This window comes from Carcharodon carcharias, chromosome 30, assembly GCF_017639515.1.
Source record: "Carcharodon carcharias isolate sCarCar2 chromosome 30, sCarCar2.pri, whole genome shotgun sequence".
NCBI lineage: Eukaryota > Metazoa > Chordata > Chondrichthyes > Lamniformes > Lamnidae > Carcharodon > Carcharodon carcharias.
In genome coordinates this window covers 19,681,477-19,694,877 of record NC_054496.1, presented here as the reverse complement: position 1 = coordinate 19,694,877, position 13,401 = coordinate 19,681,477, and the positions used below count along the sequence as shown (strand labels likewise).

General features: G+C 44.6%; 1 protein-coding gene across 1 annotated transcript in view; it reads left to right on the top strand.

Moving 5' to 3' along the window:
- The window catches only part of LOC121271175 (adhesion G protein-coupled receptor E1-like), a 47,403-nt gene that overhangs the window by 23,325 nt on the left and 10,677 nt on the right, over positions 1-13,401 (top strand). The window contains exons 10-11 of the mRNA XM_041176938.1: positions 1,564-1,758; positions 6,941-7,176. Coding sequence (XP_041032872.1) covers positions 1,564-1,758; positions 6,941-7,176 — 431 coding nt within the window. The remainder of the gene's footprint in view (positions 1-1,563; positions 1,759-6,940; positions 7,177-13,401) is intronic.

Below are 13,401 nucleotides of genomic sequence, written 5' to 3'. Positions count from 1 at the left end.
GTATTGACTGCCTGAAGAGCAGTGGGACAGGCCTTTCCTTTGTCCCAAAAGTTAGGGTTGGGGTCATTCCCATAATGGATGACTAAGCTGCTTCCTTGTGACACCCATGGGATATCTACTCATTTGGCTGATGGAATTCTAGGGCACCTGCAGGCCAGATTGGCAAATGTGTTCAGCAGACTTCCAAGTGATCCCTGCTCCATTCATGTGTGTGTGTTTTTTTTCCCAATATTCCAATGGCAATCAATGTTTCTCGGATTGCTTTCCATATGCCTACTGCATTGTAAGGCCCATTTGCAGGAGTACTGGGTCAGGTGACCATCGGTATGGTTATAGAGGTAGGTTTGAAGGTGCCCTCCACTGGCTATATGATCGACAGGCAGAACTGCTGAGATTTCAGGGGAGACCAACCTCGCACTCATCCCATCACCAAAGTGACGTCAAAATGGAGGGGATGGATGGATGTAGTGTTCCCTTCCTCCTCCATCCCATCAACATTTCTGATAAAGAGAGAAAGATTTCCAGTAAAAGCACCTTTCACGGCATTCCAAACTGCCTAACAACCAATGTAATATTTTTAAGTTTTTTACAATCTTGTAATACAGGAGGTGTTGTAGCCAATTTGCGCACAGCAAGGTCTCACAAACAGCAAATGTGACAAATGACTGGTGTTTTACTTTTGCTATTTGAGGGATAAGTATTGGCCAGGAACTAGGTAGAGCTTCTCTGCTCTTCATTGAATGTTGTCATCAAATCTTTTACATCCACCTGAGAGAGCAGATGAGGCCTACTTTAATGTCTCACTTGAAAAACAGCACCTTTGACACTGCAGCACTCCCCCAAACTGTAGTGGGAACTCTAGTCTAGATTATATGCTCAGTCCTGGTGTGGGACTTGAATTTACAATCAGCTGACTCAGAGGTGAAATTGCCACCCATTGAGCTATGCCTGATTCCCAGCTGATTGATGCCAGAAAACATCAGAAATAGATCCATTCCCACATTGTTAAAATTGCCTATCATCTCACCTCTGTGGCCATCTTTCTCCCAACACCTTGTTTAAATCTCTCTAAAAGGGTCTTCCTGTCTTAAAACCAAAATGGTCACATGTTATGACTGTGACCTTCGACCTTTCTGCAAACGTGGACACTATTGACCACACCATCCTCTCCTAATGTGTCTCCTCCATTGCCCAGCGCAACGATCTTTATTGGTTCCACTCTTATCCATTCAATTATAGCTGGAGCTTCTCGAGCAATGGATTCACTTCCCATCCCTTTCACCGGTGCCTCTGGATCATAAGAAACAGGAGCAGGAGCAGACCATTCGTCCTCTTGAGCCTGCTCTGCCATTCGGTAAGATCATGGCTGATTAGATAGTGGCCATAACTCCTGTCTGCCCCCCCATGACCCTTGACTGCCTTTTAGATCAAAACTCCGTCTAACTCAGCCTTGAGCATATTCAATTCAATGCATCCGAAAAGGGTTTCGAATTTCTAGTTGTAGTATATTCTGCACACGCTTCTGGTATGAGTCAGCGCTGCTGTTGCTCTTTTCTTTTGCAGGATGGATTTTTCTTTCACATAATTAGTTTCGTTGGAGTCAGCTTATCGCTCATCTGTCTCGGAATTTGCATCATCACGTTTGCCTTCTGTCGTTCCATCCAGCAGGAGACTCGGACCATTCACCTGAACCTGTCCCTGAGTCTCTTCCTGGCACTGCTACTGTTCCTAACGGGGATTTCCAGGACAGATAATAAGGTGAGGAATTCCAATCAGAACTCACTGGCCCACCCTTTAACCGTTGTTAACAGTAGGTCAGCTATTGATAGTTTCATTGGATGCTGTGCAGGGACCAGGAAAGCACTCTGAAACTAAAAGCCCATGGGGTCCAAGGGAAAGTGGCAAGTTTGATTCAAAATTGATAAAAAGCAAAATACTGCCAATGCTGCAAATCTGAAATAAAAGCAGAAAATGCTGGGAAAAACTCAGCAGGTCTGGCAGCCTCTTTGGAGAGAGAAACAGAATTAGCATTTTGAGTCCATCTGGCTCTTCTTCAGAGCTGAAGAGAAGGAGAAATGTGATGGATTTTATACTGTTTAAGAAGGGGGGGGTGTTGGAGCAAAATAAAGGTCAGGGATATGGGGGAGAGATCGACAGAGACGTCATTCAAAGATGTCTTTTGATGTAAAATTGGTTCAGTTATGATCAACAGTGTTCTTGCGAGTGGAAGGCTGTCTGTAGTGGGGCTCCACAAGGCTCAGTACTGGATCCCTTGCTGTTCATTGGTATAAATCAATGACTTAGACTGAAATGTAGGGGCCCTCATTTAAAAGTTTTCAGATGATGCGAAAATTGGCCGTGTATTTGACCGTGAGAGTAAAACCTGTCACTGGCAAGATGACATCAATGAAGTCAGATGGGCAAAAAAACGTGGCAAATGGAATTCAATCTGGAGAAGTGTGAGGTAATGCATTGGGAAGGATGAACAAGGCAAGGGATTACACAATAAATGGTAGGATACTGAAAAGTGTAGAGGTGAAACTTGGCGTGCATGTCAAAGATTCCACAAGGTAGCAGAACAGTTACATAAGAAGGTTAAAAAGCATATGGATTACTTCCCTTTATTAGCCAAGGCCTAGAGTATAAGAGCAGGGTGGTTATGCTAGAACTGTATAAAACATTAGTTATACCGCAGCTTGAGTACTGTGTCCAGATCTGGTCACTGCGTTATGGGAAGGATGTTACAGAAGTAATTTACAAGGATGTTGCCAGGAATGGAGAATTTTAGCCCTGAGGAGAGATTGGATAGACAGTTCAGAAGGTGAGTCATATTACACTCAAAATCTTAGCTTTGCTTCTCTCTCTGCAGATGTTGCTGGACCTGCTGCATTTTCCCAGCAGTTAACGTTTTTATTTTGAATAGGTCGCCTTTGTTTTCTTTGGAACAGAAGAAGCTGAGGGGAGATGTAATCAACAATTAAAATTATGAGGGGCCTAGATAGAGTGGATGGTGGTGAGTTACAGTTCACTCAGGGGGTCCGAGTTGCTGTGGTAACATGCGCCTGCTTGTTGTAGTCTGGAGCTATGGATAGTGATGGCAGAGGCTCCGACGTTCCTTCCATCAAATGGCTGACCAGGAACCTTTCCCACTCTTACCACTTGGCATTGACATGGTGCCCTTGGTGGGATCATCCAAAGATATTGGATCAATTTCCACGTAAGATTGGAAGAAACAGGAGCTGAAGTAGGCCACTTGGCCCTTCAAGTCAAAGGATTTTCAGGCTGAAACTCAATCTGTTTGGCCGTGTTATGAACGCACCTTCCTTGGCCATCGAGTCCTGGAGTGGGACTGGAATCCAGAGCTGCTGGCTCAGAGGCAGGGAACTACCCACTGCACCACAGGAGCTCCTATATAGGCTGGATAGGAAGGGCTTATTTCTATTACCAAAATGGTCAATTATCAAGGATATGGAATTAAAGTAATTGGCAGGGGAAGGGAGTTAAGGGGTGCATCTTTCACCCAGATGATGGTGAGGGTCATGAACTCACTGCCTGAAAGGGTGGGCGAGGCATAAACCTTCATCGCATTTAAAAAATGCCTGCATATGCACTTCAAGTGCTGTTACCTACAGGGCTATGGACCAGGACCAGGGAGGTGAGATTAGATTGGATATCTCTTTTTGGGCCAGCACAAACACAAAGGATTGAATGGCCTGTAAACCTTTCTAGGTTTCTAAATCACCCAAACACATATCAGACCCCACTTGTGCATGGAAGACTCCCAGCTCTATCACACCATCACCTCTCCACTGCTTTTGTGCTGTCAGGCTGCTTTGTACAACAGGCCCCACTTCTCTCCCCCCACAACCCCTCCCCCATCTTAAACCAATTTATAATCCACCTCTTCTAATATTCAATCAGTTCTGTTGAAGAGTCATGAGGACTCAAAACGTCAACTCGTTTCTTCTCCGCCGATGCTGCCAGACCTGCTGAGTTTTTCCAGGTAATTCTGTTTTTGTTTTGGATTTCCAGCATCCGCAGTTTTTTGTTTTTATCTCTGAGGTGAATGACTTTGCTGGATAATGGTGTTATGCAGGTTTCTCATTTCTCCCTTAACTTTTTAGGGTTGTACGATGACAGGGAACATTAAAATAACTCTCAAGGAATTGGGCATTAGTGAGAAGGGTTGAAGTCACCCACTAGCTACACATTAACTGAGAGAAATCCTTTCCTGTTCATTAAACTAAGTGAGTTCTCATATGAGCACTATCTCTGCCCTGCAGGAAGCATGCATGTCTGTCGAATTGGATAGTTGTCTATTGTCTATCTGGTTCCACTGAGAAGGAAATGGAGGCCCACTTGTAGAGAGCATCATTGACCTTCATTCCACGACTGGCAAAGGTCGCCAGATGTTGCTTGGAAGGAACCAGTTGCAAAGAAAGTCAAGACAGCAAGAACAGTGAAACAGAACAATAAAGCTACCAAATAGCCAGAAAAACTACCAAATAAACCAATTTGAAATTCCCCATTCCCTGGTGAGAACTGGGCATGGCAACGGTTAAAACATGGACAGGCAAGGAACTCATTGAGCTTTAAAAGTCGGGTCAATTGGACTCCGGCTTGATTTTAACTTAATGTTGTGAGGTCTTGAAGCCAGTGCCTGTTGCTAAGAAACACCAATACCATAGGGAGAAGGACCAGAATAACACCAGGCTCCGCCGGATCCCACTTCTAAATCAAGGACCGACGGTGATCCCTGTCAGCCAGTGCTGATTCACGTACCTGGCTGTTGAGGGACCTTTCCCGCAGGTCCAGCCAGGTTTACTTTCACACATTTACGGTGTGCTTGAGCAGAGTTCAGGCCTGGTGTACTTAAAACGAGGCCAAGGAGCTGAAACAGCCCTGGGTTCATGTTCGGCAGGAAGGGCAGAGTGTGGAACTCCCCTCGTCCACTCGCTACACACCTAGGGCTTTGCAGAAACAGTTGTCAGGAATCAGCAATGGCAGGAGGAAAAGGCCTGAAAAATCGCAGCCTCGAGCACCACATTAGGTCCTGCAAGGGGGATCTGGTAGATACAATGCAAGCAAACTGCAACTAATTAATAACACAACATAACAGAGACAAACACTCAGATAAAAGCAAAACACTGCAGATTCTGGAAATCCAAAACAAAAATAAAAATACCTGGAAAAACTCAGCAGGTCTGACAGCATCTGCCGAGAGGAACACAGTTAACGTTTCGAGTCTGTATGACTCTTCATCAGAACTAAGGGAAAATAGAAAAGAGGTGAAATATAAGATGGGTTTAAGCGGGGGTAGGACAAGTAGAGCTGGATAGAGGACCAGTGATAGGTGGAGATAACCAAAAGATGTCACAGACAAAAGGACAGAGAGGTGTTGAAGGTGGTGATATTAGCTAAGGAATGTGCTAATAGGTGACATTAAGGGTAGAGAGCAGGACGAGCAAGGTACAGACAAACACAGCAGCCGCCAACCAGTGACACCAAAACACAGCGCCACAGCCTGAACACAGAATAGGAAAAGCTACCGTCAGCAAAGTGAATAATAATCTCACTTCTCCAAACAAAACCCACACAACCATTTGAACGATCGGTGACCTTGTTTTTTCACTATTTGCAATCGCAAAGCTTTGAAGTCAGACTGTCATCCCCACTTGTTCGGTGTCTTTTCTACTCAAGGGGGAGTTGTTTCAATACTGATGTAGCTTAAAGAAAACAAAGACTTGCGTTTATACTGAAGTACTTTTTGAAGTGTAGTCTCTGTTATAATGTAGGAAACGCCACGGCCAATAGACAACATGCACACAACATATAAATAAAAGCAAAGAACGGCGGACACTGGAAATCCAAAACAAAAACAGAAACAGAAATACCTGGAAAATCTCAGAAGGTCTGGCAGCATCGGCGGAGAAAAGCACAGTTGACGTTTCGAGTCCTCATGACCCTTCAACAGAACTAAATAAAAATAGGAAAGTGGTTTAAGGGGCGGGGGGGTTGTTGGGACAAGAAGCCAGTGGAGATAACCAAAAGATGTCACAGACAAAAGGACAAAGAGGTGTTGAAGGTGGTGATATTATCTAAAGGAATGTGCTAATTAAGGGTAGAGAGCAGGACAAGCAAGGTACAGATAGCCCTAGTGGGGGTGGGGTGTGGTGAAGGAATCTAAACAATGGATGGAAATACATTTAATAATAATGGAAATAGGCAGGAAAAGAAAAACCTATATAAATTATTGGAAAAAACAAAAAGGAGGAGGAAGAAACGGGAAGAGGGTGGGGATGGAGGAGAGGGTTCAGGATCTAAAATTGTTGAACTCAGTGTTCAGTCCGGAAGGCTGTAAAGTGCCTAGTCAGAGGTTGAGGTGCTGTTCCTCCAGTTTGCGTTGAGCTTCACTGGAACAATGCAGCAGGCCAAGGACAGACATGTGGAGAGCAGGGTGGAGTGCTGAAATGGCAAGCGACAGGGAGGTCTGGGTACACAACATATTCCCACAATCGCCGTGATAGCGGGAAAACCAGTATAACTTGGGTACATGTGCAACCTGCCCTGAACTGGCCCTTGTGTTCCTTAAAATGGAACTCCAGTATTACTGGTGCCGGTATTCCTGATTTTTAGTGGGGTTTCAAAAATTTTGAGCTTTCCTTTTTTGTGATGTTGATTGAGGGATGGATGGAGTATTGGCCAAGACACGGGGGAAAAAGACATATCAGAAGTGTTGTTCGATATATCCTGATTGGTATAATCTCACAGCTCTGATATCAACTATTTTATACCATTACCAAGAGTTAACATTATCCTTAACAAGCTTTTAATCTTTGCAGTGCTTTCTTGGCTGTTATCGTTTAGTTAAAACGCTACAAAGATCGAACCATTCAGCATGGCAGAGGTTGACACTTGGAATCCTGTTCCTTTCTTTCAGATTGTGTGTGCAATTATAGCAGGATTTCTGTTTTACCTCTTCCTGGTGGCATTTGCCTGGATGTTTTTGGAAGGACTATACCTTTTTCTCATCGTGAGACACCTCCGCAAAGTTAAAGTTTCTCGAATGACCGTTATCAGTAATGTACATCTGTACACGATTGGTTATGTGCTGCCTGCTGTCGTGCTGGGAATTTCTGCAGCCATCAACCCCAGTGGTTTCGGAACATCAAGACAGTGAGTAATACTGACTTTCCAGCCTCAAGTCACACAATTGATCCAATTACCAACTGAGACATTTGTAGAGTGAGTAGTCAGCGCTTGCCGACTGCTCTTAGCAGAGGCGAGGATACATAGAAAGACCGACCTTTCACAATAAGAATTTTGAAGTGTTGTCATCACGGTTGTAATGTTGAAAACATGACTGACAAGCAAGCTCCAGCAAACAGTGGGGTTATGACCAGCTGATCTGTGTTGTTATTGGTGTAGCCTGAGGGAGGAATGTGGACCAGCACACCAGGGAAAGCTCCCCTGCCCTTGCTTGGAAATAGTGCCGTGTGGAACCCTTGAGATACACCAGAGACTGATGGAACCACAGTTGACCATCTCACCCACAAGACAGCACCTCCAATAGTGTAACACTCCTTATACTGCACTAGAATTACACCATCAAGTTTCAGGAGTCGGATTTGAACGCAGAATCTTCTGATTCAGAGCAACACATATGGTCTGCTGAGCCTCGGCTTACTGTTGCTGTTTAACATGGGAATGATGAGGAGAAAGGAGCAGAGCATGTGGTGGTTAGTGGTAATGTCACTGAACTAGTAACCCAGAGACCCAGGTTAATGGTCTGAGGACATTGGTTCAAATCCCATCACAGGCAGCTGGTGGAATTTAAATTCAGGTATTGAAATCGAATTGAATGCTAGTCTCAGTCATGGTGAGCATGACAACTACTATTGAGCATTGTAAAAACCCATCTGGTTTGTAAATATCTGTTTGGGAAGGAAATCTGCCATCCTTACTCATCAGTCAGCTCTTCTGGAGTCCCACAGCAATGTGGTTGACTTCAAATGGTTTAGCATGACTCACCACCACTTGGTCAAAAGCAATTAGGGATAGGCAATAAATGGTCTTGCCAGTGATGCCCACATCTCATGAATTAAAAAAATGGCCGCCTCCTCCTGCACTGTGATTTCTAAATCACCCTATGAAGATGTTCCTTTATTGATCCAAGCCTAGGGAATGATTTAGAAATAAGAATATAAAGTGCTGGAAATGCTCAGCAGATCTGGCAGCTTCTCTAAGAGAGAAACAGAGTTAAAGCTCCAGGTTGTGACCTTTCATCCAAACTTCTGTACAGAATGGGTCAGCGTTCTTTACATTGTCAACATGACCTGTGATGACTTGCACCTGGGTAAGAGGAGGGAGGGATATTCCTAGGAACATAGGACTTAGGAGCAGGAATAGGCCATTCAGCCCTTTGAGCCTTCTCTGCCGTTCAATAAGATCATGGCTGACCTGCTTGTGGTCTCAACTCCACTTTCCTGTCTGCCCCCCAGCTAACAACTAACCATGGGTGGCTTTCAACAATATGTACCCTGCTGAGGTAGAAGTCAGGGGAATCACTGCACTTGATAACGATACAAGTTTATTTTCTTTTGAGGAGAGGCTGAGTAGGTTGGGCCTGTACTCACTGGAGTTTAAAAGAATGAGAGACGACCTTATGGAAACATAGAAGATTCTCAGGGGGCTTGACAGGTTAGATGCTGAGAGGTTGTTTCCCCTTGTGGGAGAGCCTAGAACCAAAGGGCTTAATCTCAGCCCATTTAAAACAGAGATGAGGAGGAATTTCTTCTCTCAGAGGGTAGTCAATCTGTGGAATTCTTTACTCCAGAGGCCTGTAGAAACTGGGTTGTTAAGTATATTCAAGGCTGAGAGAGACAGATTTGTAATCACTAAGGGAATCAAGGGTTATGGGGAAAAGGCAGGAAAGTGGAGTTGAGGATTATCAGATCAGTTTCACGGAATGGCGGCGCAGACTTGATGGGCCGAATAGCCCACTTCTGCTCCTACATCTTATGGTCTTAACAATTTCCTCAAAGATTTCAAAACTCAAAACTTCAGATTTCAACTACAAGATGTTTGAAGCCCATTTGCAGAGTTCGTTAATAAACAGCTCGAACACAGTTGTGGATAGCTTAGACTATAATGTGGTTCTCACATGGCTTGGCCACACATTATTGGGGGAGTGGATTTGTTGTTTGGACTGCTTGGTGGTTTTGTGTTTAAGGGTTCTAATTTTGGCCTAGCCCATTTTTTCATTGATTAGTAGACCGGCTGTTGTATTCTGTTATTGTGGCTGTGGTTAGCTCCCTGTGAGCAAGTTAGGTAGGTTCAGCTTGTGTTTATATAACCAGTCTCTTGGATCTCTGCACATTCTAAGATCTGAAATTCGCCCACTGCTGTTTTGCAAGCAACCATACCCCCTTCCTGAGTCCTGAGATCACTTACTTCCATAAGCTTGAGTAACTTTCCTTGGCTCTTCTGAAATCAATAACTTTCATTTATGTAGCACTTTTTAGTGTAGTTATTCATTCATGGGATGTGGGTGTCACTGGCTAGACCAGCATTTATTGCCTTTGTTCAGAGAGCATTTAAAAATCAACCACATTGCTGTGGATCTGGAGTCCCATGTAGGCCAGACCGGGCAAGGATAGTAGATTTCCTTCCCTAAAGGGGATTAGTGAACCAGATAGGTTTTTGTGACAATCAATGATAGCTCGTGGTCATTATCACTGAGACAAGCTTTATATTCCAGATTTATTAACTGAATTCAAATTCCACCAGCTATCACGGTGGGATTTGAACCTATGCTCCAAAAGCATTAGCCCAGGCCTCTGGATTACTAGCCCAGTGACATTGCCGCCATGCCGTTGTCTCCCCAAAGGCTTTGCCAAAGAGGTAGTTCTTAAGGAGCATTTTACAGGAGAAGAGAGAGGCGGAGATATTTAGAGGGGGAAGTTCAGAGCATAGGGCCCACACAGATGATGGCACAGCTGCCAATGATGGAGTGTTTGAAATTAGGGATGTAAGAACATAAGAAATAAGAGCAGGAGTGAACCATGCGACTTGTCGAGCCTGTTCTGTCATTCAATATGATTAGTGGATTTAACTCCACTTTCCTGCCCACTTCCCATATTCCTTGATTCTCTGAGAGGCCAAAAGTCTGCACATCACAGTCTCAAATATATTCAACCATGGAGCATCCCTCATGGATCACCCTCCAAGGTAGAGATCTCCACAAATTCACAACCCTCTGAGTGAAGACATTTCTCCTCGTCTCATTCCTAAATGATCAGCCCCCCTATCCTGACACCCTGCCCCAACCCCCTCGCAACTGTGTTCTAGAGTCCCCAGCCAGGGGAAGGAACCTCTCAGTGTCTACCCTGTCAAGTCTCTCGCAAGAGGTCAGCATTGGAGGGACACAGACAGAGATCTCCGAGAAAGTATTGCCGAGGGTCCCAATGAAATAACTCATCTGCCTTTGCAGACAGGAAGGTGTGTTACCAGAAGAAGGGTCAGGAGAGTGCCCTCAATGCCATCCCTATGATGGGCACCCTAATCCTCCACTTGCTCCCCAAAGCAGTGCAATGGGAGACAAAATGGAGAGCTCATTAATTTCTCATGGGCTGTCCACAACTGTCAGAAATGAGGGCATGATTATACTTCAGAGATATTGTAATTTAAAAACATTTGTAACTAGAATAAAAATGTTTAAAGAAGTTAAATAAAATTTTAACACCTTTAGTTAATGGTCCAGGTATCCAAATCACTAAACACAGGCACAAAAAAAGTAGCCAACAAGGCTAATGGAATGTTGGCCTTAATCTCGAAGAGTTGAGGAGCAATCTACTTGAAGTATTTCAAATAACAGCCAGGGTTTTCCAGTCCCTTCGGCCGCAGGCCTGGAAATTCCCACCCATAAGTCAATGGACTTTTGGCAGATCCGCCAAATTTTAGGCCCCGCCCACAATGATTCCCACCCTGGGTGGGTCTGGAAAATCCCAGCCAATGTAGGGACTCTGTGGATACGGGGAAATAATTTTCTCTGGTAGAGAAGTCCAGAACAAGGGGATGCAGCCTTGAAATCAAAGCCAGGCTGTTTAGGAGGGAAACCGGGAAGCAATTTTCCACGTAGAGGGTGGTGGAGATCTGGAATTCTCTTTCCCAGTAGCAGAAGTTTTCCTTTGGCAAGTAACCAGTGCTATTGTCATCATAGTCAAAGCTATTTTTTTTTTTTACTGCTGTATTCATGTTGAAGGAGTTACATGAAGGGCTGGGGTTTTCCTCCTTAGAGCAGAAAAACTTAAGGAGTTTTGGTACAGTATTCAAAATCCTGCAGGGCTTTGATAGGGTAAATAGGGAGAAACTGTTTCCAGTGGCAGAAGGGTTGGTAGCCAGAGGGCACAGTTTTAAGGTGATTGGAAAAGAACCAGAAACAACATGCAGAAAAACAAATAGATGACGAATTATTCAGGCGCAGCCTGATCAGGTGCTGGATGTAGATCCAATAATAACTTTCAGAAGGAAATCGGACAAATATTTGAAAAGGAAAAATGTTGCAGGGCGATGGGGAATGTTCAGAGCGAGTCTAATCGAATAACCCTTTCAAAGAGCTGGCACTGGCACAAATAGTCGACTGGCCTTCCCGTGTGCTGTATGATTCTGCGGGAAGGCAATCCAAAGCGGCCGAGACCAAGAGCTGTGATGGGTGGTGGTGGTCCCATCAAGCCCCTGACCTTCCACCGAGTGTGAGGATGAAGCACTCGGAAACCCTTGGAGAGGAAGGCCTGAAACAGGGAAGCACGTGAGAGCTGCAGGCTCAGGAACTTTGGCCCCTTCTCACTTTATTGTGTCCCGCAGTAAACTGTCAGACGAGGCCCCTCATCCCATCTGCTGCCGTTAGCAACACGTCAAATCTGATCAGGAAACCATAGTAACCTCACTTCCTGTTGTTGTCATCCAGATGTGTTTAAAGGGGAACCTACAGGCTGCACAGTATGTTGGGCCCAACATTACCAGGACTGCACTGCGGGCCATCATTCAACCTCTTATAAACACTATTGTAGGGATACAAACACCCTGGGCTATTAGACTGAGGGGAGACCCCTGGGTGACACACAGATCGTGAATTAAAGAGGCAGATGCTGATGGGCCATGAAGGAGAGAACTTCACTCGCTGAGGTATCGCCTTATGTTGCCACTTGCCAAAAAACTCTGGAACACAGGAACATAGGAATAGAAGTCGACCCTTTAATTCCTTGAGCCTGTTCCAGCATTCAGTGAGCTCATGGCTGATCTCACCTAATTCTATTTACCCCCTCATTGCTCCAAATCCTTTCATAACTTTGGCTAACAAAAACCTTCCAATCTCAGGTTTGAAATTAGGAACTGATCTCACATCAGTTGCCATTTGTAGAAAAGAGTTCCAAACTCCTACGACCCTTTGTGTTTAAAAGTGTTTCTTAGTTTCACTCCCGAATAGCCTGGCTCTAATGATCAGAATATGGCCCCTAGTCCTAGCTTTCTCAACCAGTAGAAATAGTTTCTCTCTATAAACACATCTGTTCCGCTTAATATCTTGAAATTTTGATTCAGTCACCCCCTTAACCTTCTAAATTCTAGGGAATATGCCCCTTGTTTGCATAATCTCACCTCACAGCTTAATCCTTGGGGTTCAGGCATCATTCTGGTTACTCTATGCTGCACTCTCTCCATGACCAATATAACCTCCCTAAGGTGTGGTGGCCAGAGGTGCTCCCGGTCTGTCAGATGTGGTCTAACCATGGGTTTGTCCCCCAGCCTAGGATTCAGATTTCTTACACCGTCTTGCTTTTCAAAGAACATAGCTTGCATCAACTGTGGCTCGTTGAGTAGCACCTTTGCCTCTACGTTAGAAGGGTGTGGGTTCAAGTCCCACTCTAGAGATTTGAGCACAAAATCGAGGCGATGCTCTTTACTGCAGTCTGGAGGAAATGCTGCACAGTTTGAAGTGTGACCTTTTAAATGCTCTCTCAAGGGCGTGTAAAAGATGCTATGGCACCATTTGAAGAAGAGCATAGGAGGTTGTCCTGTTTCCCTGGTCAATATTTGATTCGCAACCAACATTGTGAAAGCAGATTACCTGGTCATGAGCACATTGCTATTTGTGGGAGCTTGCTGTGTGCAAATTGACTGCTGTGTTTCCTACACGACAACAGTGACTACCTTTTAAAAGTACTTGGCTGTGAAGTGTTTTGGGATGTAGTGAAAGTATCAGGGTGTTGCATGGCCCATAGCTGCTCCTGTGCTATAGTGAGCAAAGATGTGTGCCACTTGCTTGATGCATCTGTGCGCAACTGATTGCCACTGATAAACATTAGTCAGTCTGGAGTAACCTTGCTGCATAAAACTTAAAGG